The sequence below is a fragment of the Odocoileus virginianus genome, chromosome 18 (genome assembly GCF_023699985.2).
Source record: "Odocoileus virginianus isolate 20LAN1187 ecotype Illinois chromosome 18, Ovbor_1.2, whole genome shotgun sequence".
Taxonomy (NCBI): Eukaryota; Metazoa; Chordata; class Mammalia; order Artiodactyla; family Cervidae; genus Odocoileus; species Odocoileus virginianus.
This window is the reverse complement of record NC_069691.1, coordinates 56,990,045-57,013,147: the sequence shown is the minus strand read 5'-3', so window position 1 is coordinate 57,013,147 and position 23,103 is coordinate 56,990,045. Positions and strand designations below refer to the sequence as shown.

Genomic DNA, 23,103 nt, shown 5'->3' with positions numbered 1-23,103 from the left:
TCTCTGTCCCTAGTGTGGAGACAGAGAACATTCTGCCCATCTCTGTGAGAAGCCTTTTAGTGCATGCAGATTTTAAAGCCCCTTGAACATGGACTAGACCATAAATTCCAAGAAAGTAAGGGCTTTATATGTAAATAGCTGCATACCCAGTTTCTGGAATAATGCTTATGGAATGAATAAAGTAATGAATGAGTGAATGACGAAATGAATGAAGGCTTCAGGGCATTTAAAATATCCTAAGGAGATTGTAATGTTGTTTTGGTAAAATGAATAATGAGTTAATCTGGGTTTCCCCAGGGCTTTGAATATTGGGTGCTTGGAAAGTAAGTAAGTGAGTAAGCATGAAGTGTGTGAAATCTTTGTTCTAGTTACTGTGTAACTTTTGGCAAGCTATTTAATCTCTCTAAATCTTAATTTCATCATTCACAAATTAGGGTTAATAATGATAATATCTTTCTCATAGGTTTACTGAGGCAATATTTCATTGAGAAATAAAAAACTTATTGTTTGTCAAGTGCTTTGCATAGTTCCTGCTACTTAGCTGCAATTTATGAAGAATTTATGAAGATGCCATGTGCTATGAGGTTATTAGTCCAAATGTGGAGATTGTCCCAAAAGAGAGTCAGAAAAAGTCAGTATTTGCAGTTGAGGCTCTGTAAAGACAATGGACATTTGGGTTACTTCCACCTGTTGGTTGTTCTGAATAATTCTGCAATGGATGTAGGTGCAGAAACATCTCTTGGAGATCCTGTCCAAGCAGCTGTTTATTCAGCGTTCCTGGTGATTAAATCAAAATCAGATGGAATGGAGCTACTAACATGAGAAAGTAGTTATTGCTTGCTTTGATCTAGCAAATTATTTCTTATTCATTAGAAAGTATGTAAGGCTTCACTGCAAAGATTTGGGTGATCCTTAATGTGGATGCTTGTTATGCAGAAATGCAGGCTCTTCATTTCTCTCGGCACCCTCTCCCATTTTCTTGCATCTTAGCTATTATTTTAATGCTTCTAAAGTTTTTGCCTGTGCTCCCCCTTTTCCTAGGGTTTGATCTTTTCTTCTGTATCAGTCAAGTCCACAGCATCCAAAGATATAAGAATATCTTTGAATTTTCCCTGTGTGTATCTGAGGGCTAGGCATTCACTGCAGTATCTGTTTGTGCTGGGTTTCTTTTATTCATTTTATTTATTTATTTATTTATTTTTTGGCCATGCCACTTGGCATGTGGGATCCTAGTTCCCCAACCAAGGATCAAACCTGTGCACCCTGAATTGGAAGCGCGGAGTCTTAACCACTCGACCACCAGAGAAGTTCCCTGTGTGTGCTGTTTTGAGCCTCAAGTGTGGAGATAAGCAGGAAGAAAATAAGGGTGATCAGCAGTCTGTTTGCAGTAGGTTTTTGGATCTTCAGCTGTACTCAGAGAATGAATGAATGATTCTGTGAATGGCTACATGACATCTTGTGTTGGTGGGTTTCTGTTGAGCTGTAAATTTGTTGGTCTGTGTTTGAGCAGTACTGCAAAGGACTGTTCATTAAGTGGAGACTTAGAATTGAAGTTGGTGTACACCTTGTTCTGATTTCATATAGGACCTAATGGCAGCAGCATAAGGCTATCCATGTGTAGTGAGGATTAGGAGTTTCAGCTATAGCAGAGAGGATGCTGCAGGGCCAGTGATAAAGGCAATGAAAGCCAGCTTGGCAGGGAGGTTCAGTGGGGGCGCTACTGAGCCATCACTACTTAAGGTGAAAATACATAATAAAAGGCAGCAGAGATCGAGAAAAAAGGGTTAGAGATCAGGGCAAATGGATGTGTTCAGAGAGAGATCAAGACTAGGCAAGCTATTTGGACATCAGAAATGGGACCAAAGCAAAAAAATTAAGGCATTTACAGAGCTCTTGGATTAATAATATTAATTGTACTAGTAAGAATTACATTTATTGCCTACTTAATCTGTGCCAGACAATGTTAGGTACTTTTATGCATTGTGTTATTTAGTTCTTCCTGCAGTTCTATGAGGTAAGTTCTATTATTACCTTAATTTTACAAATGAGGAAACTTGTAGGAAGACCAAACGGAATGTAGGAAGAGCAAATAACGCCATGATAGGAGGCAAAAGCAAGAAGACCAGGCCCTCACCCTGGCAACTAAGGCGACTATCAGGTCACCAAGACACAACCAGTCAGAGACTATCAGGCCACCCAGATACAGCCAATCAGAACTTGTTTACGGAAAGATCCCGCGCGCGCGAATGTCTGACCAATGAAAAGACCCCCGCGAACATGTAACCAATCCGCTTCGCTAAATGACCCCTGCTTATGTTTGAAATTGGATGTTCTATAAATATGGGTAGAAAACCGGGCTCGGGGCTCTCAGCCTGTGCGCCACTGCGTTGGACACAGCGGGGGCCCTAGCTCGAGCTAGCAATAAACTCCCTTCTTGCGTTTTGCATTGTCTCTTGGTAGCTTTCTCTCTTCCCGCTCGGGGATTCGGACATCGGGCATAACATTTGGGGGCTCGTCCGGGATCCCTTGGCGAGGAGAGAAACCTCCCGAGACAGAAGGAAGAATCCGAACGGTACCGGTACCCAGTCAGGTCAGGGAAATCCAGTGTAAAACCGGGGCCTGCTAGGAGAGCAGGGAGGTAACTGGTACAGGGAAATCCAGTGTAAAACCGGGGCCTGCTAGGAGAGCAGGGAGGTAACTGGTGCAGGACTAAGGGAACGTTCCGGCCGGTGTGAGACCAAGGCCAGCGAAAACGCTGGAGGGCGACCGGCTCTGCGGAGAAAGGGGTCTTTCGTCCCCTGATCCCGCGGCAGTTGACCAGTGGACACTGTTTGGTAAGTTGAGTCTGTTACGGGGGAGTGCACCCCCCCAGAGACCTAGCACTTGGTTGTCGGCCGACAATTGTCTGTCCGTGTGTTTGTCTACGCCGTTCCGTGTTTGTGTGAGTGCCGGCATTGTCTCGCTTCTTGTCTTCTTTTGGTGCGTCATTTGCTATTTCGTTTTGTCTGATCTGATCTCAATTTCCTAATCTCTTTGGGAGCTTCAGTGAACGGGCGAACAATTGTGAGGGCAATTGATGAGTCCTGGCCTGGGCTACACTCTGGTGGACTCTGAAGGCCCAACAAAAGTGAGCCTAAGTAACTAGAGCCCGACCGGGTGAAGCTCCCCCTTAATACCTCAAACTGAGAACGTGGCCTAAAATTCTTGTTGTGGGCACGGGTCAGGCACTTAAGAGCCGCTAGGGCGCCTGCCACTTGAAGACTCCCGTGAAAGGATAAGGGGGTCACGGAACGGGCCAGAAACCCCTAGGGTGCCCGCCCCCAGCAAGAAAACTTCCGTGCAACGACACAGGCACATAAACAGTTCCAGAAGCATACCATAAGCCCAACCTCTTGGCCGCCACCACTCCTGATAGGATTTTTGGTGGTTGTTCTCATTGACTTCTCTCTCCCTCTTCTTCCATACCACTTGTTCCTTAACTACGGGTCAGGGAGAATCTACTCCACTCTCTCTCATGACTGATCATTTTCCGGATGTGAGAGCCAGGGCTCATAACTTGTCTCTGTCAGTCAAGAAAAGTAAATTAATAACTTTGTGTTCTGTAGAATGGCCTACCCTCCAGGTTGGATGGACCCCGGAGGGTACGTTTCAGCCCTCCATAATACAGGCGGTGAAAGAAAAGATAATGGCGCCAGACCCCAGGGGCCATCCAGGCCAGGTCCCTTATATCGTGGTCTGGCAAGATCTGGTAGAAAACCCACCTAACTGGTTAAAACCTTTCGTCCACAGAACTTCTAATCCACAGGTCCTGGTGATGGAACTCACTTCGGAAGAAACTAAGAAGAAAGAGAGCTCAAAAACCGGTCTTTCAGGATGCCTCTTGCCCAAACCTAATAGACTTGGAAACAGAAGCAAGACCCCCCCCTTACGTACCCCCCTTAGAACCCCCGGGTGGAGGGGAGGGATCAGGAAGGGCGGCAAGGGGCGACCACGAGGGAGGACCGGCACTGGGGACCCGGGGAAGGACTAGGGGAGATAGGAGTATGCAAGACCCTGGGGACCCAGAGTTACCGTCATCCACTGTTCAGGCACTCCCCGTCCGGGTGGGACCAGCGAACCCGAGCGGAGAACGGACCTATCAGTACTGGCCCTTCTCCACGAGTGACCTATACAATTGGAAAACACAGAACCCCCCTTTTTCGGAGAAGCCCCAAGGCCTTATTGACCTCTTAGACTCTATTCTGTTTACTCATAACCCCACCTGGGATGATTGCCAACAGTTGTTACAGGTACTCTTCACCACGGAGGAACGGGAGCGAATCCTGGCAGAGGCACGAAAACGAGTCCCCGGGGTCGACGGGAGACCTACTGCTCAGCCTCATCTCGTGGACGAGGGGTTTCCCTTAACGCGGCCAAACTGGGATTTTGAGCAGGCGGAAGGTAGGGAGCGTCTCCGAGTGTACCGCCAGACTCTGATGGCTGGCCTGAGGGCTGCAGCAAGGAAGCCAACCAATTTGGCAAAGGTAAATCTGGTGAGGCAAGAGCCCACTGAAAGTCCGGCAGCCTTCTTAGAGAGGCTAATGGAAGCTTTTAGACAATACACACCCATAAACCCCCAGGCTGACGAATCGCGCGCCGCCGTGATACTAGCATTTGTAAACCAGGCAGCTCCAGACATCAGAAGGAAATTGCAGAAAATAGAGGGGCTAGGAGAGCAGACAATACAGGACTTATTGAAAGCAGCTGAGAAAGTGTTCAATAACAGAGAGACTGCAGAGGAAACGGAAGAACGGATTAGACGGGAGGAGAGAGAACTAGCAGAAAGGATCAGGAAAGAAGATAGGGAGTATAGAACGAGGGAGAACCAGAAGAACCAGAAGGAGCTAGCCAAGATTCTTTTTGCGGGGATGAGAACTGGATCAGGAACGAGGGAGCGTCGGGACCGACAAGCGGGAAAGAAAGAGAAGCTAGAAAGACAGACCTTAAAGAAAGATCAATGTGCTTACTGCAAGGAACTGGGGCACTGGAAAAACGAGTGCTCTAAGAGAGACTCAAGGAAAGGAATGGCCCAGAGGGAGAAAGTCTCCCCAGAAAATCGGGCCTTATACATGGGAGAAGACAGTGACTAGGGGAGTCGAGGCTCGGCACCCCTCCCCGAGTCCTGGGTAACCATAAATGTGGAGGGGAAACCCGTTGGCTTCATGGTAGATACTGGCGCCCAACACTCTGTTTTGAATAAAAGGCTGGGACCAATGTCTAAGAAAACCAGCATAGTACAAGGAGCCACGGGGACAAAAAGATATTGTTGGACCACAGAACGAAAAGTAAATCTGGGGACCCATCAGGTGTCCCATTCGTTTTTGGTGATACCAGAATGCCCAGCCCCTCTACTTGGAAGAGACTTGTTGACTAAAGTTAATGCTCAGATCCATTTTGACCCTGGGGGAATCTCAGTCACAGATGGACTGGGACAGCCGATACATGTCTTATCCCTAGCCTTAAGGGATGAATACAGACTTTTTGTGCATAAGCCCTCAGAGGTCATAGCACCAGAAGTACAACCGTGGGTCCATAAATACCCATTGGCCTGGGCAGAAACGGCAGGAATGGGACTGGCCAAACAGAGACATCCGATCGTCATCGAGCTCAAGTCAGAGGCAGTTCCTGAGAGGGTGAAACAGTACCCTATGAGCCAGGAGGCACGGCGGGGGATCACTCCCCACATTCGACGGCTCATGGATGCCGGAATTCTCAGGCGGTGCCAATCCCCTTGGAACACCCCCTTACTGCCAGTGAAGAAGCCAGGGGGGACAGATTACAGACCTGTCCAGGACCTGCGAGAAGTCAACAAGCGGGTGAGTGACATCCACCCCACTGTCCCTAACCCATATACCCTCCTGAGCAGTCTGCTGCCTGAGTACACTTGGTACACTGTGCTGGACTTGAAAGATGCCTTTTTCAGCCTACCCCTGGCGGCCCAGAGCCAGGAGATATTTGCCTTTGAGTGGACCGAGGGGGAGGGCCAACCGGTAGTACAGTTAACTTGGACTCGCCTCCCACAGGGGTTCAAGAACTCCCCTACCTTGTTTAATGAGGCTCTGAGTGAGGACCTCTATGAATATCGGACTCGCCACCCCGAGGTCATTCTGCTACAATATGTAGATGACCTTATGTTGGCTGGAACCACGGAGGAGGCATGCAGCCGTGCCACCGGGGACCTCTTACAAACCCTAGGCACCTTGGGGTATCGCGCTAGCGCAAAGAAGGCACAAATAGCCCGGCAAGAGGTCACCTATTTGGGGTATAAGATCAGGCAGGGGCAACGATGGCTAACCCGGGCCATGAAGGAAACAATACTACAGATACCAGAGCCCAAGACCCCCCGCCAGGTGAGGGAGTTTCTGGGGACTGTTGGATATTGTAGACTGTGGATCATGGGGTTTGCAGAGAAGGCTCGGCCTTTATATGAAGGGAGCAGAGAGACTCCAAACTGGACCTGGACTGAGCCCATGAAACAGGCTTTCCAAACACTCAGACGAGCCCTACTAGAAGCCCCAGCTCTTGCCCTGCCTAACCCAGACAAGCCATTCCAACTGTTTATAGATGAGAAGCAAGGAATAGGAAAGGGGGTCTTGACGCAGCAATGGGGACCATGGAAACGGCCAGTAGCATACCTGTCGAAGCGATTAGATCCAGTGGCCGCTGGGTGGCCCCCTTGCCTTCGCATCATTGCAGCCACTGCCCTCCTCGTCCGCGACGCCGACAAGTTGACGTATGGGCAGCAACTCTCGGTCTTCACCCCCCACGCCATCGAAGGGGTTTTGAAACAGCCGCCGGGTAAGTGGATCTCCAACGCCCGCTTGACACATTACCAGGCCCTGCTGCTCGATGCCCCACGGGTGCGCTTTCAGACCCCCTGCTTCCTGAATCCAGCCACGCTCCTACCTAACCCAGAGAAAGGCCGCCCTCTCCATGAGTGTAATGAGATACTGGCTGAGGCCCTGGCGGCACGAAAAGACTTAACTGATGTGCCACTAAGCAACAGTGAGCTGGTATGGTTCACCGATGGGAGCAGTTATGTCAAAGACGGGCAAAGAAAATCGGGGGCCGCCATAGTTGATGAGTCTGGGCAGACGATATGGGCTGAAACACTCCCCCCAAATACTTCGGCACAGAAAGCCGAATTGCTTGCCCTAATACAAGCTCTAGAGCGAGCGAAAGGGAAAAGAGTTACCATTTTCACGGACAGTCGATACGCTTTCAGCACTGTCCACATCCAGGGCCCCATATATCAAGAAAGGGGATTTCAGACAGCTGAGGGAAAAGAAGTCAAGAATTTGCCTGAGATTCGCAGGCTCCTAGAAGCTGGCCAATTGCCCCGAGCAGTAGCTATAGTGCATGTTCCCGGGCATCAAAAAGGGGAAGACCCAAAGGCAAGAGGTAATCGGGCGGCTGATGCGGCCGCTCGGAGGGCAGCCAGCCAAGACTACGCCGCCCCCATATTGACTGTGGAACTTCCCCCTCCCGGTATGGGGGCCTTGCCACCAATTCCCGAGTACTCCCACCCTGATCTCGACTGGATCACTAAGGACACCACCCTCCAGAAGGATGAGAAAGATGGATGGTATCGGGACCAAGACAGCAACCTGATATTGCCTGCCACCCTGGGTCGTCATTTGTGTGAACACCTACACGCAACCACACATTTGGGAGAGAAAAAGACTTTGACACTTCTCCAGACGGCCCGCCTGAGGTTCCCCCGACAAAAGGCAACTGTACGAGAGATAATTCAAGCCTGTAAAGCGTGCCAGTTAATGAGAACAGAGAGGAAGCAGCACTCAGGAGTGAGGTACCGGGGGGAGGGGCCCGGGCAGCACTGGGAGATAGACTTTACTGAGGTAAGGCCAGGGAAGTATGGGTATCGCTATCTGTTGGTTCTGGTAGATACCTTCTCGGGGTGGGTGGAAGCTTTCCCCACTAAGGGAGAGACAGCCATAGTGGTTGCTAAAAAGATCTTAGAGGAAATAGTGCCTAGGTACGGGCTGCCAGTGACTATGGGCTCTGACAACGGACCTGCCTTTGTGAGCCAGATTGTACAAGGGCTGGCCCGAGCTCTGGGGACGAAATGGAAGTTACATTGCGAATATAATCCCCAGAGCTCAGGACAAGTTGAGAGAATGAATCGGACCCTGAAAGAAACACTGACAAAATTGGCAATAGAGACTGGCGGGGACTGGGTGACCCTCCTTCCCTTCGCACTCTTCCGGGCGCGTAACACCCCATATAAGCTGAACCTTACCCCCTTTGAAATTTTGTATGGAAGACCCCCTCCTGTGTATCCTATTTTTGAAGGAAAGTGCCTGCCACCCCCTGCTCTGGGACAATCCCGGCAAACAATAATGGCATTAAGCAAGGTGCATAACCGTGTTTGGAAGTTGATCCGGGAGGTATACGAGGACCAAAATGAGAAGGCCCTCCCCACACATAATATTAGCCCGGGTGATTGGGTTTGGGTAAAACGACACCAATCTAGAGTATTAGAACCTAGATGGAAAGGTCCTTATGTTGTTCTCCTAACCACCCCTACCGCTGTTAAGGTTGACGGGATTGGACCCTGGGTTCACTGCAACCACGTGCGGCAGGCCACGCCAGAGGAACGAAATAAGGCACAGACAGAATGGAAGGCGAATGCTCATCCGTCGGATCCTTTGAAATTGAAGCTCACCTGCCGGGAAGCCTCCTAGTCCTCTTGCTGATGGCAGCCATCGTCAATCCAGGGATGACTTCTCATGGCCACATGGACGATCCCCATCATCCTGTCAATATGACTTGGGTGGTCTACAATCCAGAAACCGGAAAACTGATCAACTCAAGCTCGAATGTGGCCCCTCGGGGAACGTGGTGGCCCGTTTTGACTTTCGACTTATGCGTCCTGGCAGCTGACAGCAATGGCTTTGGTCCCCACCAGCTAAGTGACTTCTTTGCCCATGGCACTTTTGGCTTGTTCACTCATGGATGGAATAAGGTACCTGTGTATGTTTGCCCGGGGGATGGTAGAGATCGGAGCCAAATTAATAAATGTGGGGGAGTTGATTCTTTTTATTGCGCCGCCTGGGGATGTGAAACCACCGGGACCGTAGACTGGCTCCGAGGGGATTCTAATAGGGACCTTATTAGCGTAAAGTCAGATCCCAACCACCATAACTGGCAGACAATGCCCAAACCAGGACAATGTTTCCCATTACAGATTGAGTTCACAGATGAAGGAAAAAGATTTACCAGATGGGATTTTGGCCGTGGCTGGGGCCTCCGTCTTTACAAGAACGGATATGACACTGGAGTCCGGTTTGAGCTTAAATTAAAACTAGGACCACTCTATTTGGCCCCCAAAGTAGCTCTGGGACCAAACCAGGTGATAGCTCCAAAACCTCCGTCTTCACGCAGGCCCAGCCCAGAGGCCAGAAGGACCTCAGAGCCTGGCCCCTCTAAACCTGGTTCGCAGGGAACACCCACAACTGTTAGTCCGCCCCCCCCCCCCCCCCCAGATCCTCTATGGGCTTTAGTAAATGCAGCCTTTGCGACTTTAAATAATACTGACCCTAATGCAACCCAATCCTGCTGGCTGTGTTATGATCCTCGCCCCCCTTACTATGAGGCCATAGGCCTCAACGTCTCCTATGACTTATCTTCAGGCCAGAACCCACCCCAATGTCGGTGGGAGGAACGTAAGGTTGGTCTCACGATGAAGGAGGTATGGGGACAAGGACTTTGCCTAGGCACAGTACCACGGGACAAGACTTCCCTTTGTGCTCAGACTGAAGGTAATCTAAGCCTTCAAGGAAAGGACTGGATTGTGCCAGGGGTCGGGGGATGGTGGATTTGTTCACATATGGGGTTGACCCCATGTTTGAATGTGAAGGTTTTTAACCAGAGTCAAGAATTTTGTGTCCTGGTTGCTATAATGCCAAAGATTTTATACCATTCTGAAGAGGTTATGTACTCACATTGGGACCGAGGAGTACGTAGAAAAAAGAGAGAGCCACTTAGTGTAATCACCATGGCTGCTTTATTCAGCCTCGGGTTGACAGGAGCAGGAACAGGAATAGCTTCACTGTCTCTACAAACCAAGGAGCTGTCCTCTCTCCGAACAGCCATAGATGAGGACCTGACTCGTATAGAAGAATCAATCAGCCACCTAGAAAAGTCTCTAACCTCCTTGTCTGAAGTAGTATTGCAAAATAGGAGGGGATTAGACTTAGTCTTTCTCCAGCAAGGTGGGGTCTGCGCAGCTCTTGGAGAAGAATGCTGTTTCTATGCAGACCATACAGGTGTGGTGAGGGATTCAATGGCGAAAGTGAGAGAGGGACTAGCGCAACGCAAAAGGGAACGGGAAGCCCAACGGGGATGGTGGGAATGGTTTGGATCCTGGTCACCCTGGCTAACCACTCTGGTCTCAACCCTCCTGGGCCCACTTTTACTGTTAATACTAATACTTACAATTGGGCCTTGCATTTTAAATAGACTAATCACCTTTATCAGGACACAGCTAAATACTATCCAGATTATGGTGCTAAGACAACAATACCGGCCGATAGGTCGAAATAAAGAAGAGGAAGATTCCTCCCCATAATCAAAAGACAGGGGGGAATGTAGGAAGACCAAACGGAATGTAGGAAGAGCAAATAACGCCATGATAGGAGGCAAAAGCAAGAAGACCAGGCCCTCACCCTGGCAACTAAGGCGACTATCAGGTCACCAAGACACAACCAGTCAGAGACTATCAGGCCACCCAGATACAGCCAATCAGAACTTGTTTACGGAAAGATCCCGCGCGCGCGAATGTCTGACCAATGAAAAGACCCCCGCGAACATGTAACCAATCCGCTTCGCTAAATGACCCCTGCTTATGTTTGAAATTGGATGTTCTATAAATATGGGTAGAAAACCGGGCTCGGGGCTCTCAGCCTGTGCGCCACTGCGTTGGACACAGCGGGGGCCCTAGCTCGAGCTAGCAATAAACTCCCTTCTTGCGTTTTGCATTGTCTCTTGGTAGCTTTCTCTCTTCCCGCTCGGGGATTCGGACATCGGGCATAACAAAACTAAGTCTCAGAGAGATTAAGGATACAATTAGTAAATGAATGAGTTGGTTGTCAGACTCAGCACTGCTATCTGGTTGTGAGCAGATATGAACTGGACTGAGGGAACAAGGAGTAAGTACAGTGTCACTTATCTCACTGTACTGTGCCTTGTAATGAATTTTATGGTGAGTAGCAGGTATCATTTGTCATTTGATTATGATTCAGTCAATGGTTTTGCTTGAATAAATGATATTTCAACTTAGTCTCCCTCAAATTCAGTAGTTATTTCTACATAATCAAACAAAAAAAGGATGTAGAAGTAGAAACTTCAAGTTCTGAATTCTTGAGGGACTCTATTTCCAAAATACTCTATCCTCCTCAAATGCATTTCCAAACATATCACAATTATCTTAAATTCTTGTTCAAAGATATTGTCACTGTGGAGAGACGTATTAGCATTAACTGAGGCATGTTTTAAGAGTTAGGAACATCTGGCTTCCAATCTAGATTTTCTGTTTTAATTTTTCAGTCATATATCTGGTATTAAATTTTTGAAGAAAGAGATATTGGGACAGTGATCTGAGACTCTGAAACTTGAGAAAGAATCTTGCTTTGAGAGGAGGAATGGCAAGATTGCAAATGTGAAAGTGAGGATTGGGTGGGATGGGAAGAATGTTGGATTGGGTGCCAAAAGATTTAGGTTTATGTCTGATCCCTGCTGACTCCAAACCTGAAACTGAGCATGGTAATGTTGCATTTTCAGAGTCACCCTGTAGTTCAAGTGAAATAGTGTTATATGAGTGTCCTTTGTAAAATATAAATTTAGTAAAGCAAATAGTAGGCATGCATTGTCACAACTAAGTTTTTAAAGCTTAATTTTTTACTTACAGTGATGGTTCTAGGATTGATTTGGAGAGTCAAGATAAATTCCCAGAACAACTAAGCATAGGTTGAAATGGGGATTGTTCATTTGGTGAGATATTTGGTGAAGAAGAGGCAAGATATTAGACTTTCTCTTAGAGACGACCTAATTTCAAATTTACCTACATTCAATTTGAGTGGCTGGAGCTTCTAGTTTCAGAAGTGACTTCCAAGACCCACAAGAGGGAGCTCATGCACTTCTTAGGCTCTGCTGGTTAGCTTTCCAATATCTTATTCAAAACAGGCAGTTGTTGGGGAGGTGAGGTGTGATGGAGAAAGTGATCATGAGGAATGAACTCCTTCAAGAAAAATTATTGGGAAATGCAAACTTAATTTCTGTACTATGTTTGAAAGCTATTGAGAAAATTCTGGCCAGAATCCTTTTAACTGTCTCCCTTAAAGGAGAAAGAACTGCTACTACCATTTTAAATTAATTTCTCTGGCTTAACACCCATTCCAAATATTCTCTTCTTGCAAAAGAGCACTGAGAGATGATGATCCAGCAGGAATGATGTCCAATTCCACTTAGCCCAGGCAGCTTTGGGAGGCAACCAGGAATATCATAGTTTTGGCATTTGTGATCACAGCCTGTTTAAGTTAAATATTCAGGGAGAAAGGAGTCTATGCCCACAAATGTAAACAAATGTTGATTGTCTTAAGTACTTTTGTAAAGACTGTCATAGACTGGGAAAGGATGAATGAGTGTGTGTGTGTATGTGTGTTTGGGGGGGTGGGATGGGATGGAAGGCAGCATGGACACATCCTCAGTTTTGGTATTTTTCATTTTATGATGTGGCACACTTCTCAGAGTTACAAAACATGATCAAAGGAGAGACATCTAAAAGGCACTAAACCCTCTGCTTGTGAAGGAACACTGCCAATGAAAGATGAGTTTTTGGCTCATCCATATCTTGTTATAAATGTTACATTATAATGGAAAAGTAGGCTCAATAATATATTCAGTCAATGTATTATAAGCATTAATCATTATATTGAATGCTTATTTTCCACATAAGCTTTGTGTAGACTGAATTGGTATACATGAAATGGAACTTTATACTTCATTCTTATAATAAAATTGGAAATGTATTTTGCTGTACACATTTTTTGACCCAATACCTAATAACATTACTAAGGCAGTAAATCTTTTAAAATCAAACAGTTAAAGGAAAATAATGACTGTTTTGACCAATAATTAATAAGAAAATATTTTACTATCCATTAGTAAATCAGTAATGAAACAAACCACAAAATACCAATTCACAGGGTTAAAGTTTAAATTGAATGAGCTGCAATGAGGTCAAGCTGTTACGAGGAAAGGTCAACTGGCCATCTCCCAAAGGGTCTACATAGGGACATATTCATTGTCTGCAAAATCAGAAACTAGTTTGGGTAACCCTTTTGAAGTGAATCCACTTTGCAAGGATTAACTAATGCATGAATTAAAAAAACAATGGGAAATGTAACTTGCAATTCGAATCATCATGATCAGAGAATTATTTTCTAATAGGAAAAGCTCCAAGGGAAGTCACATTTAATTAGAAGCTTGATTTGTGTAAAATTAGCATAGAAAGGCTGATTTAAAATAGTTTGAGGGTTTTTTCCTTAGGTAAGCTGTTTGTCACCATTCCCTATTGCAGGGATAGTTTTCCCAAAGGTATAAAAATATTAAATACCCGGGAGCCAACATCCTCTTCTCTGGACTCTGTTCAGATGGTGAATGAGGCCTAGCTCTGTCCCTCATGGGATTTCCAGTCTGGAAACATATGATGAAATGCCTAAAATATAAAATAATATCTTAATTGAGTCACTAACAACATTTATATCAGAACTTTTCCATCATCCGAAGTCCCACCATGACCCCTCTAATCACTAATACCCTTTTTTTCCCCCAAAGGTATCCATTGTCACCAAAGGCAAGATTTGCTATTTTCTTAAAATTATATAAATGGAATCATAGAGTAGTAATTATTTTCTTCTGTCTTCTTTGACTTAAGACTATGTGTTAGGTTCATTGATAATGTTGCATATAGTTTTAGCTCATTTGTTTTAATTGCTGTATAGTATTCTACTGTATGACTATATAAAAAAAAATCTCTGGGCTAGTATTCTGGAGATCAGGAGTCAGTAGAATTTTTCTGTAATTATAAGATACTAATTATTTTAGGCTGTGTGGGCTGTATGGCTTTTGTTGCAACTATTCATCTTTGATATTATATCATTACAGCAGTCATAGACAATGTGTAAATGATAGCTGTGGCTGTGTTCAAATAATGTACCAAATGAATGACAGGTTGGATTTGGCTTGTGGATCACCCTTGAATATTTGGATTGTTTTCAGGTTGGTGTTACCATGAAGGAACCTGTGTAATTTCTTGTACGTGTCTTTTGGTGTTTGCATGTAGGTGATTCCCTTTGATAAGCAGCAAGCAATAAATGACTTTGTTCAGCTTTGGTCAATGCTGCCAACTTTTCCAAAGTGATTTTCTAAACAGCCTAGGTGCTCCATGTTTTTATCAACATGTGAAATTTTCATTTGTTGAAAATTTAGCCCTTTTGGTGGGTATGTGATATCATTTCCCTAATGTAAGCCTTTTCTGATATGTCAACTGAGAAAGCCAGTGAATTCTGTCATATGAATGTATACATTCCAGTGATTATTCTCTGGGTTTATTTTATTTTATGCAAATGATTACCTGGAATTAAATAAAAATCAGAATATTTAAGTGTTGCAGTTCAAAACAAAAATATAAAAATACTGAAATTTGGCTTAGCTTTGAGAACAGTGGAGAGAGGGGATATATGTATACATATAACTGATTCACTTCCTTGTATAGCAGAAACTCAATTAGACCCCAATAAAAACAACAGGAACAACAAATTAAATGGAAGAATAAAGAGCTTTTGAAGTGCTTTTACCTGAGAAACTTTTAGGCTTTCAGAGCAGAGAGTTTAAGATTAAGAATTAGTTCTAGATTTATAACAGCTAGTATCAAGTAGGTTATGAGGCTTATAAACTGTATGAGCTTGAATAAGTTACTTTAAAGCATTATTGTAAAGTAAAATTAATAATATCTGTACCATCATTTCCACATGAATTTTGTGACTATAAAATATGATTTTATTTGTGATAATGTAAAATATTCAGAGAGAATTAAACTTCATTAAAGTTTCTTTATCCACTCAGGATACCAAATCTTGACTGTCAGGAATCTCCCAAAGTATACATTCATCTGTAAAAATAGTTGAAGAAATTCTTTAACTCAAAAACCCTCTGAAGATAACAAAAGTGTCAGTTTGGCTAAGAAAAGTATGATATTGTGATTTATAATAAGAAATATAGATTTGACTCTTACCCCCTTTTCTGGCACAGAGCTCCTAAAATCCTTGGAATTTCCTGAGAGGACCAATAAATGTGACTTTTGTTATGTGTTAGTAAGGTGACTTTGGGACTCCATCGAAGAGTGGGGACTGATGGATGGGAAAACCAACGATGCAATTAGATGATTGGAACTTTCAGCCCCACTCCCAACCTCTGAGAGGCAGAAAGGCTGGTGGTTGAATCAATCACCAATGACCAATGGGTTAATCAATCACAAGCCTCTATTAAAAAAACCAAAAGCAGGGGGTTTGGAGATCTTCCTGGTTGGTGAACACAGGGAGATTATCTGAGACTGGAGAGCTTGGAGAGGGCATGAAATCTCCTTGCCCTTCTCTATACTTGCCCTATGCCTCTCTCCCATCCGGTTGTTCCAGTTATACACCCTTTTACACCAAACTTACGATGCTGAGTCAATGGGTTTCCTGAGTTCTATGAGCTATTCTAACAAATTCATCAAACTCAAAGAGGAGGTCATGGGGACCTCTGATTGATAGCCAGTCAGTCAGAAACACAGTTAATAATCTGGGCTTGTAATTGACATCTGAAGTTTTGAACAGGGGGCATTCTTGTAGGACTGAACCCTAAGTTTTTGAATCTGACACTGTCTCAGGATAGACAGTGTCTGAATTGAGTTGAATTGTAGGATCCCTAGCTGGTATCAGAAAATTGCATGTTGTTGATGTGACAATCCTGTTCCCCCATGCCCCACACACATTGGAATTGGTCTCAGAATACCAAAAAAGAAAACTATACTGTATAATGGGAACTACATATGTGACACAATTAGCTTATGCGTAGATACACTATCCTACTGTGAAGTGGAGTTTTGGCATTTTCTAGCTCTTACTCACAAAGCAAAAAAGCTGGACAGAAACTTCAGTTATTAAGATTAAGGAAGTGTTTCTCTTTTGGTTTGGGTTTATCTCTTCCTCAGTTCAGTTCAGTTCCTCAGTCATGTCTGACTTTTTGCAACCCCATGGACAGCAGCAGACCAGGCTTCCCTGTCCATCACCAACTATTTGAGCTTGCTCAAACTCATGTCCATTGAGTCAATGATGCCATCCAACTATCTCATCCTCTGTCGTCCCCTTCTCCTCCTGCCTTCAATCTTTCCCAGCATCAGGGTCTTTTCCAAAGAGTCAGTTCTTCGCATCAGATGGTCAAAGTATTGAAACTTCAGCTTCAGCATCAGTCCTTCCAGTGAATATTCAGGACTGATTTCCTATAGGATGGACTGGTTTGATCTCCTTGCAATCCAAGGGACTCTCAAGAGTCTTCTCCAATACCACAGTTCAAAAGCATCAATATTCAATACTCAGCTTTTCCTTATGGTCCAACCATCACATCCATGTGACTACTGGAAAAAACCATAGCTTTGACTAGATGGACCTTTGTTGACAATGTAATGTCTCTGCTTTTTAATATGCTATCTAGGTTGGTACTAGTTTTTCTTTTAAGGAGCAAGCATCTTTTAATTTCATGGCTGAAGTCACTATCTGCAGTGATTTTGGAGCCCCCCAAAATAAAGCCTGTCTCTGCTTTCACTGTTCCCCATCTATTTGCCATGAAGTGATAGGACCAGATGCCATGATCTTAGTTTTTTGAATGTTGAGATTTAAGCCAGCTTTTTCAATCTCTTCTTTCACTTTCATTGAGATGCATATTTTCCTGGTGCTAGTAATTCTTTTCTGTTTTCTAATTTCATTGGAATATGATAGCTCTGCCTCATTGGATATTCTTTGCAGATATTTTTCAGAGTCTGCTAATGTTATAGTCTTGGAAGGACTGATGCTGAGGCTGAAACTCCAGTACTTTGGCCACCTCATGTGAAGAGTTGACTCATTGGAAAATACCCTGATGCTGGGAGGGATTGAGGGCAGGAGGAGAAGGGGGCGACAGAGGATGAGATGGCTAGATGGCCTCACTGACTTGATGGACATGAATTTGAGTAAACTCCGGGAATTGGTGATGGACAGGGAGGCCTGGCATGCTGCGATTCATGGGGTCTCAAAGAGTCGGACATGACTGAGCGACTGAACTGAGCTGAATGTTATAGTCTGAAGTTCAGATCTTTAGTTTTGATGAAGGTGTGGTTTTTCCATTAAGTTCTGCATATTGACTGACTATGATTTTTAACAGGGGATGGCATTCTTTCCCTTAATTTTTTTTTGTTTTTATTGGCTGTCCCACTTCAGTGGTTGGAAAGTCTACATAGCTTATGTCTTTCAGCAAGAAAAATAGCATCCTGTTTAGGGACCAACCTGATAATTTATCTCCCATCAGGAGAAAAAAATGGATGTCATACTATTTTGCAGAAGTTTATTAAACATCCATGGCTCACAGTATGTTTTTTTGACTGTTTCATTCCTAATAGTGGCTATCCTCCAAAAAATAGTTTTTAAACTGTAAAGTTCTCAGTTCAGTTCAGTTCAGTTGCTCAGTCATGTCCAACTCTTTGTAACCCCATTGACTGCAGCATGCCAGACCTCCCTGTCCATCACCAACTCCTGGAGTCTACCCAAACTCATGTCCATTGAGTCAGTGATGCCATCCAACCATCTCATCCTCTGTCGTCCCCTTCTCCTCCTACCTTCAATCTTTCCCAGCATCACGGTCTTTTCCAACGAGTCAGTTCTTTGCATCAGGTGGCCAAAGTATTGGGGTTTCAGCTTCAACATCAGTCCTTCCAATGAACACTCAAGATTTATCTCCTTTAGGATGGACTGGTTGGATCTCCTTTCAGTCTAAGGGATTCACAAGAGTCTTCTACAACACCACAGTTCAAAACCATCAGTTCTTCAGTGCTCAACTTTCTTTATAGTCCAACTCTCACATCCATACATGACCACTGGAAACACCATAGCCTTGACTAGATGGACCTTTGTGGGCAAAGTAATGTCTCTTCTTTTTAATATGCTGTCTTGGTTGGTCATAACTTTCCTTCCAAGGAGTGAGCATATTTTATTTCATGGCTGCACTCCCCATCTGCAGTGATTTTGAAGCCCTCCAAAATAAAATCTGCCACTGTTTTCACTGTTTCCCCATCTATTTGCCATGAAGTGATGGGACCAGATGCCATGATCTAGTTTTCTGAATGTTGAGTTTTAAGCCCACCTTTTCACTCTCCTCTTTCACTTTCATCAAGAGGCTTTTTAGTTCTTCACATTCTGCCATAAGGATGGTGTCATCTGCATATCTGAGGTTCTTGATATTTCTCCTGAAAATCTTGATACCAGCTTGTGCTTCATCCAGCGCACCATTTCTCATGATGTACTCTGCATATAAGTTAAATAAACAGGGTGACAATATACAGCCTTGACGTACTCCTTTTCCTATTTGGAACCAGTCTGTTGTTCCATGTCTAATTCAAACTGTTGCTTCCTGACCTGCATACAGATTTCTCAAGAGGCAGGTCAGGTGGTCTGGTATTCCCTTCTCTTTCAGAATTTTCCACAGTTTATTGTGATCCACACAGTCAAAGGCTTTGGCATAGTCAATAAAGCAAAAATAGATGTTTTTCTGGAACTCTCTTGCTTCTTTGATGATCCAGAAGATGTTGGCAATTTGATCTCTGGTTCCTCTCCCTTTTCTACAAGTTCACAGTTTATGTATTGTTGAAGCCTGGCTTGGAGAATTTTGAGCATTATTTTACTAGTGTGTGAAATGAATGCAATTGTGTGGTAGTTTGAGCATTCTTTGGCATTGCCTTTCTTTGGGATTGGAATGAAAATTGAACTTTTCCAGTCCTGTGGCCACTGCTGAATTTTCCAAATTTGCTGGCATATTGAGTGCAACACTTTCACAGCATCATCTTTTAGGATTTGAAATAGTTCATTTGGAATTCCATCACCTCCACTAGCATTGTTCATATTGCACAAAAGCACAGCTGACTTTGCATTCTACGATATCAGGCTCTAGGTGAGTGCACACACCATCGTGATTATCTGGGTCGTGAAGATCTTTTTTGTACAGTTCTTCTGTGTATTCTTGCCACCTCTTCTTAATATCTTCTGCTTTTGTTAGGTCCATACCATTTCTGTCCTTTATTGTGCCCATCTTTGCATGCAATGTTCCCTTAGTATCTCTCCTTTTCTTGAAGAGATATCTAGTCCTTCCCCTTTTATTGTTTTTCTCTTTCTTTGCATTGATCTCTGAGGAAGGCTTTCTTATCTCTCCTTGCTATTCTTTGGAACTCTCCATTCGAATGTGTATATCTTTCCTTTTCTCCTTTGTTTTTCTGCTTCTCTTTTTTCACAGCTATTTGTAAGGCCTCCTCAGGCAGCCATTTTGCCTTTTTGCATTTCTTTTTCTTGGGGATGATCTTGATCCCTGTCTCCTGTACAATGTCAGGAACCTCCATCTATAGTTCATCAGGTACTCCATCTATCAGATCTAGTCCCTTAAATCTATTTCTCACTTCCACTGTATAGTCATAAAGGATTTGATTTAGGTCATACCTGATTGGTCTAGTGGTTTTCCCTACTTTCTTCCATTTAAATTAAAGGGCTAGATAAATATTAATTTTTAATGTTAATTGTATTGAATCTTGAAAGATAATTTCTTTTCTCTCTTGTTCCTTGAAATTCTTTTTTCTTCCTACAAAAGCAAGGGAGAAAAATCATGATGATGAATCCTAGACAAACAAGAAGAAAGAAATTTCTGGTCTATTTTTAGTATTTCCATATTTTCCAAAGTGAGTACCATAAACTATACCTATTTCCCAGAGTTTCTTTTTCCTAACAGCTTTATCAAGATATTCTTGGTATACAAAAAAAGGACATATTTTATGTATATAATTTGATAGGTTTGTGGATACACATACACCTGTGAAACCATAATCACAGTCTTTCTTTCCTTGTATCTACTAATTCTCAGTCCTTGGAATACAAAGAAGTTCAAGCTTTAAGCTTTCTAATCTTGTTCTTGCTTTTAATCTCATTTTTGATGAAGCATTCTAAATTTTTACAATGAGGGAAAAGGCTCCAAAAGCTCTGGACATAAAGTCTAACTCAGTCTCAATATATACAATTTTCTTTTCCCCTCCATATCTAGTGAAATTCACACTCAGGATATGCTCTAATTAGTTTCACTTTTAGGAGTCTAACATGGGATCATCAAAGTAACAAGTCTCAACTGCACAACTTGACATCTCATTAACACGTGCATTACAACATATGGTGCTTAGGTGACTTGAGTTAATGTGGGTGTCAGGGAGGTGGTGGAGGTGAGGTAGAGTCAAATTTTCCTGGCATTTGACACGTTACTGTAAGGAAAATATTAGTTACATTTTCTGAGCACAGTAGATGATCATGAATGTAATAGAATCTTCAGGTCCAGCAATTTAAATAAGTTACTGTGTATATGCTTCTGATATTTAAGTGAAAACATGCCTAATGCCAATATAATAGAGCAGAATATAATTTGATGGATAGTTGCCTTGTTTTGGCTCATTTATTACAAAGGAGATCTAATCAAGTTCATTACCTGAAGATCTAGATATAGTGTTTATACTTGAAATTCTTTTTCTATAGTTTCTGTAAAAAACTCAAGTTCTTTCTTCATGACTTAGATTTGGATATTCTGACAAATCATCACCTACAGTTTAAACAAGTTTACTGAACAGACTGTATGTTTATTTAATTTGAGATATGCCTTTTTTTTTAGGAAGAAGAACAGGAAACTCTGGTATAGCTAGTTTTAAAAATTAGGCTTATGACATTTAAAAATCTAAATGTTGAATTGCTTTTACTTTAGCTATTCACAAATATTTTTCAGTTAGTCTACATGGTAAGAACTTCATTGAACACTGTAAGGCTGAGGTGACCAGATGGTAGAATTATAGGATTTGGAGCTCAGAGGGACTCAGGGGTCATTTAATCCAACATCTTAACTTTACAGAGGTGAAAACTAAGCCTCGTAGCTACGGCTTATATTTTTTAAACAGCAATTTCTTTCTTTACAAAATAAGAGAGCTTTAGACAGACAAATGAGTCTATGATGAATGGATGTAGACAACCAATTCAGTTATGACAGTGTATTTAATATTCTAAACAAATGAAAGAAGAACCCATGGGAAGAGTTATGATACAGAATGCATTAAGGCCTGATGTCATAAGTCATGCAATAATATTGCTGTAGGTAGTGATTCTCAATTCCCAGAGCAAGAAGTATCATTTTTTAAGTAAGTATAATTGGTTTTCACACTGAGATCTAGGATTTCAAGGTATATATTCTGTAGAGTTGTATGCACCACCATGGATAAATGTTCTACTCCATTACCATGCTTCCTCATTTATTTCACTACCCTCTGTGTTCAAAACACTGCAACCTCTTCTCTTAAGGTTTTGTAGTTTTGCTTTTTAACATCTTTTTCTTTTTGGATACAGCATTATTTCCTTAAAAATACATAATAGAGCTTCAAAGCAGTTCTTTAAATCCCGGTGATACTTAATTTGATCAGAATGTTTTATTTATTTTTGGTACAGAAATTACTCTTATGAATAGCTTATAGCAAAGGTTACGGGAAGAAGAAAAACAGACAAATGAACATGATGCTCTGAATTTTTTAAGGTTTGTTCAAGTAGTGTTGAAAAATATGGAAGCAAAGAGGAAAATCAGCATATGTAACAGTTGTAGATGATTGTTCTTACTAGGATAGTATAAAAAGTGTAAGAGTATTTGCTTCTCTGTTTTTCTTTTAATTGCTTTACAGTTGCAGTAATTTTTTATTTCTCTAATGTTGTAGACAACATCGTTTCATTGTGATAAAGTTTTAAAAGTATAACATGTAATTAAATTTATTTCTTCCATTATAAATACCAAGAATAAAATATTATGTGATAATTTGTCTTGAATATGATGAAAACTTTAGCATTCATAATTTCATTCCTTCTTTCTTTACCCTCCCAATTTTTTTTATGTTAGCTGGGATTTAGGTCCAATTTAGTATTATTTCTTTTAAGACTAACTTCTAGATGCCATTTTGATATTTTGCTTTAAAGTTTAAAGGCTTATTAGTAATTATATTCTATTGTAATTAAAAGATTAACCATACTTATAAATACAAAGAGTATTTGCTTGGGTTATTTTATCATTATCAATGCTTTTATTCTGAAATTTACATAGTTTGTTTCTTTATGTTAATTCACCACTTAGTTAGCTAGAGTATGTTTTTGAGCAATTTTCCAGGAAGAAAATATAGGTGTCACAGTCTCTTGCTTACTTGTCTAAAATAACTTTTAGTTGCTCTTGAACTTGCAAGACTGATTGACCATCATGGAATTTTTATTTCAGAATCATTTCCTCTTCAAGCCATTGATACCTAGCATTTTATGCTGTAGAAGAGAATTCTCATTCCAAACTGATTCCATTTTTTTTTTTTTTTTGGCCTCTATTTAGGCAGTACTTTCTTTTCTCTGCTGTGGTGATTGTAGACCTTTTAAAATACAAGAATTTTAAAAATAGAAGATTAACAATTTTGTTCCTATTGGTGTGCATCCAGAATTTGACATTTTACTAGGTAAGAAGTACTCTTACTTGGTAAAAACCTTTTTATCTAGAGTCTTGTCTTGCTTCATTCCTTATTCATTGCTTCATTCATTATTCTTTAGCTATTGCTCAGTATCTATTTTGCTCTGTTGTTTCCAGTACACACAGATATCTTAAAATCTTATAATCTTTGAGTGGATTGCCTGAATTTTTGTATAAGTTGTTAATTATCAC

The 23,103-nt window shown here is 42.5% G+C and overlaps 1 protein-coding gene and 1 long non-coding RNA gene across 5 annotated transcripts in view; both read left to right on the top strand.

Moving 5' to 3' along the window:
• The window catches only part of LOC139039533 (uncharacterized), a 75,005-nt gene that overhangs the window by 43,750 nt on the left and 8,152 nt on the right, over positions 1–23,103 (top strand). The gene's annotated exons all lie outside the window — the stretch shown is intronic.
• LOC139039532 (uncharacterized) lies at positions 2,092–8,807 on the top strand. The gene is given in 2 exon segments (XM_070480739.1): positions 2,092–7,849; positions 8,598–8,807. Coding segments are annotated over 2 exon segments (3,921 nt in total). The 5' UTR covers positions 2,092–4,043; the 3' UTR covers positions 8,713–8,807.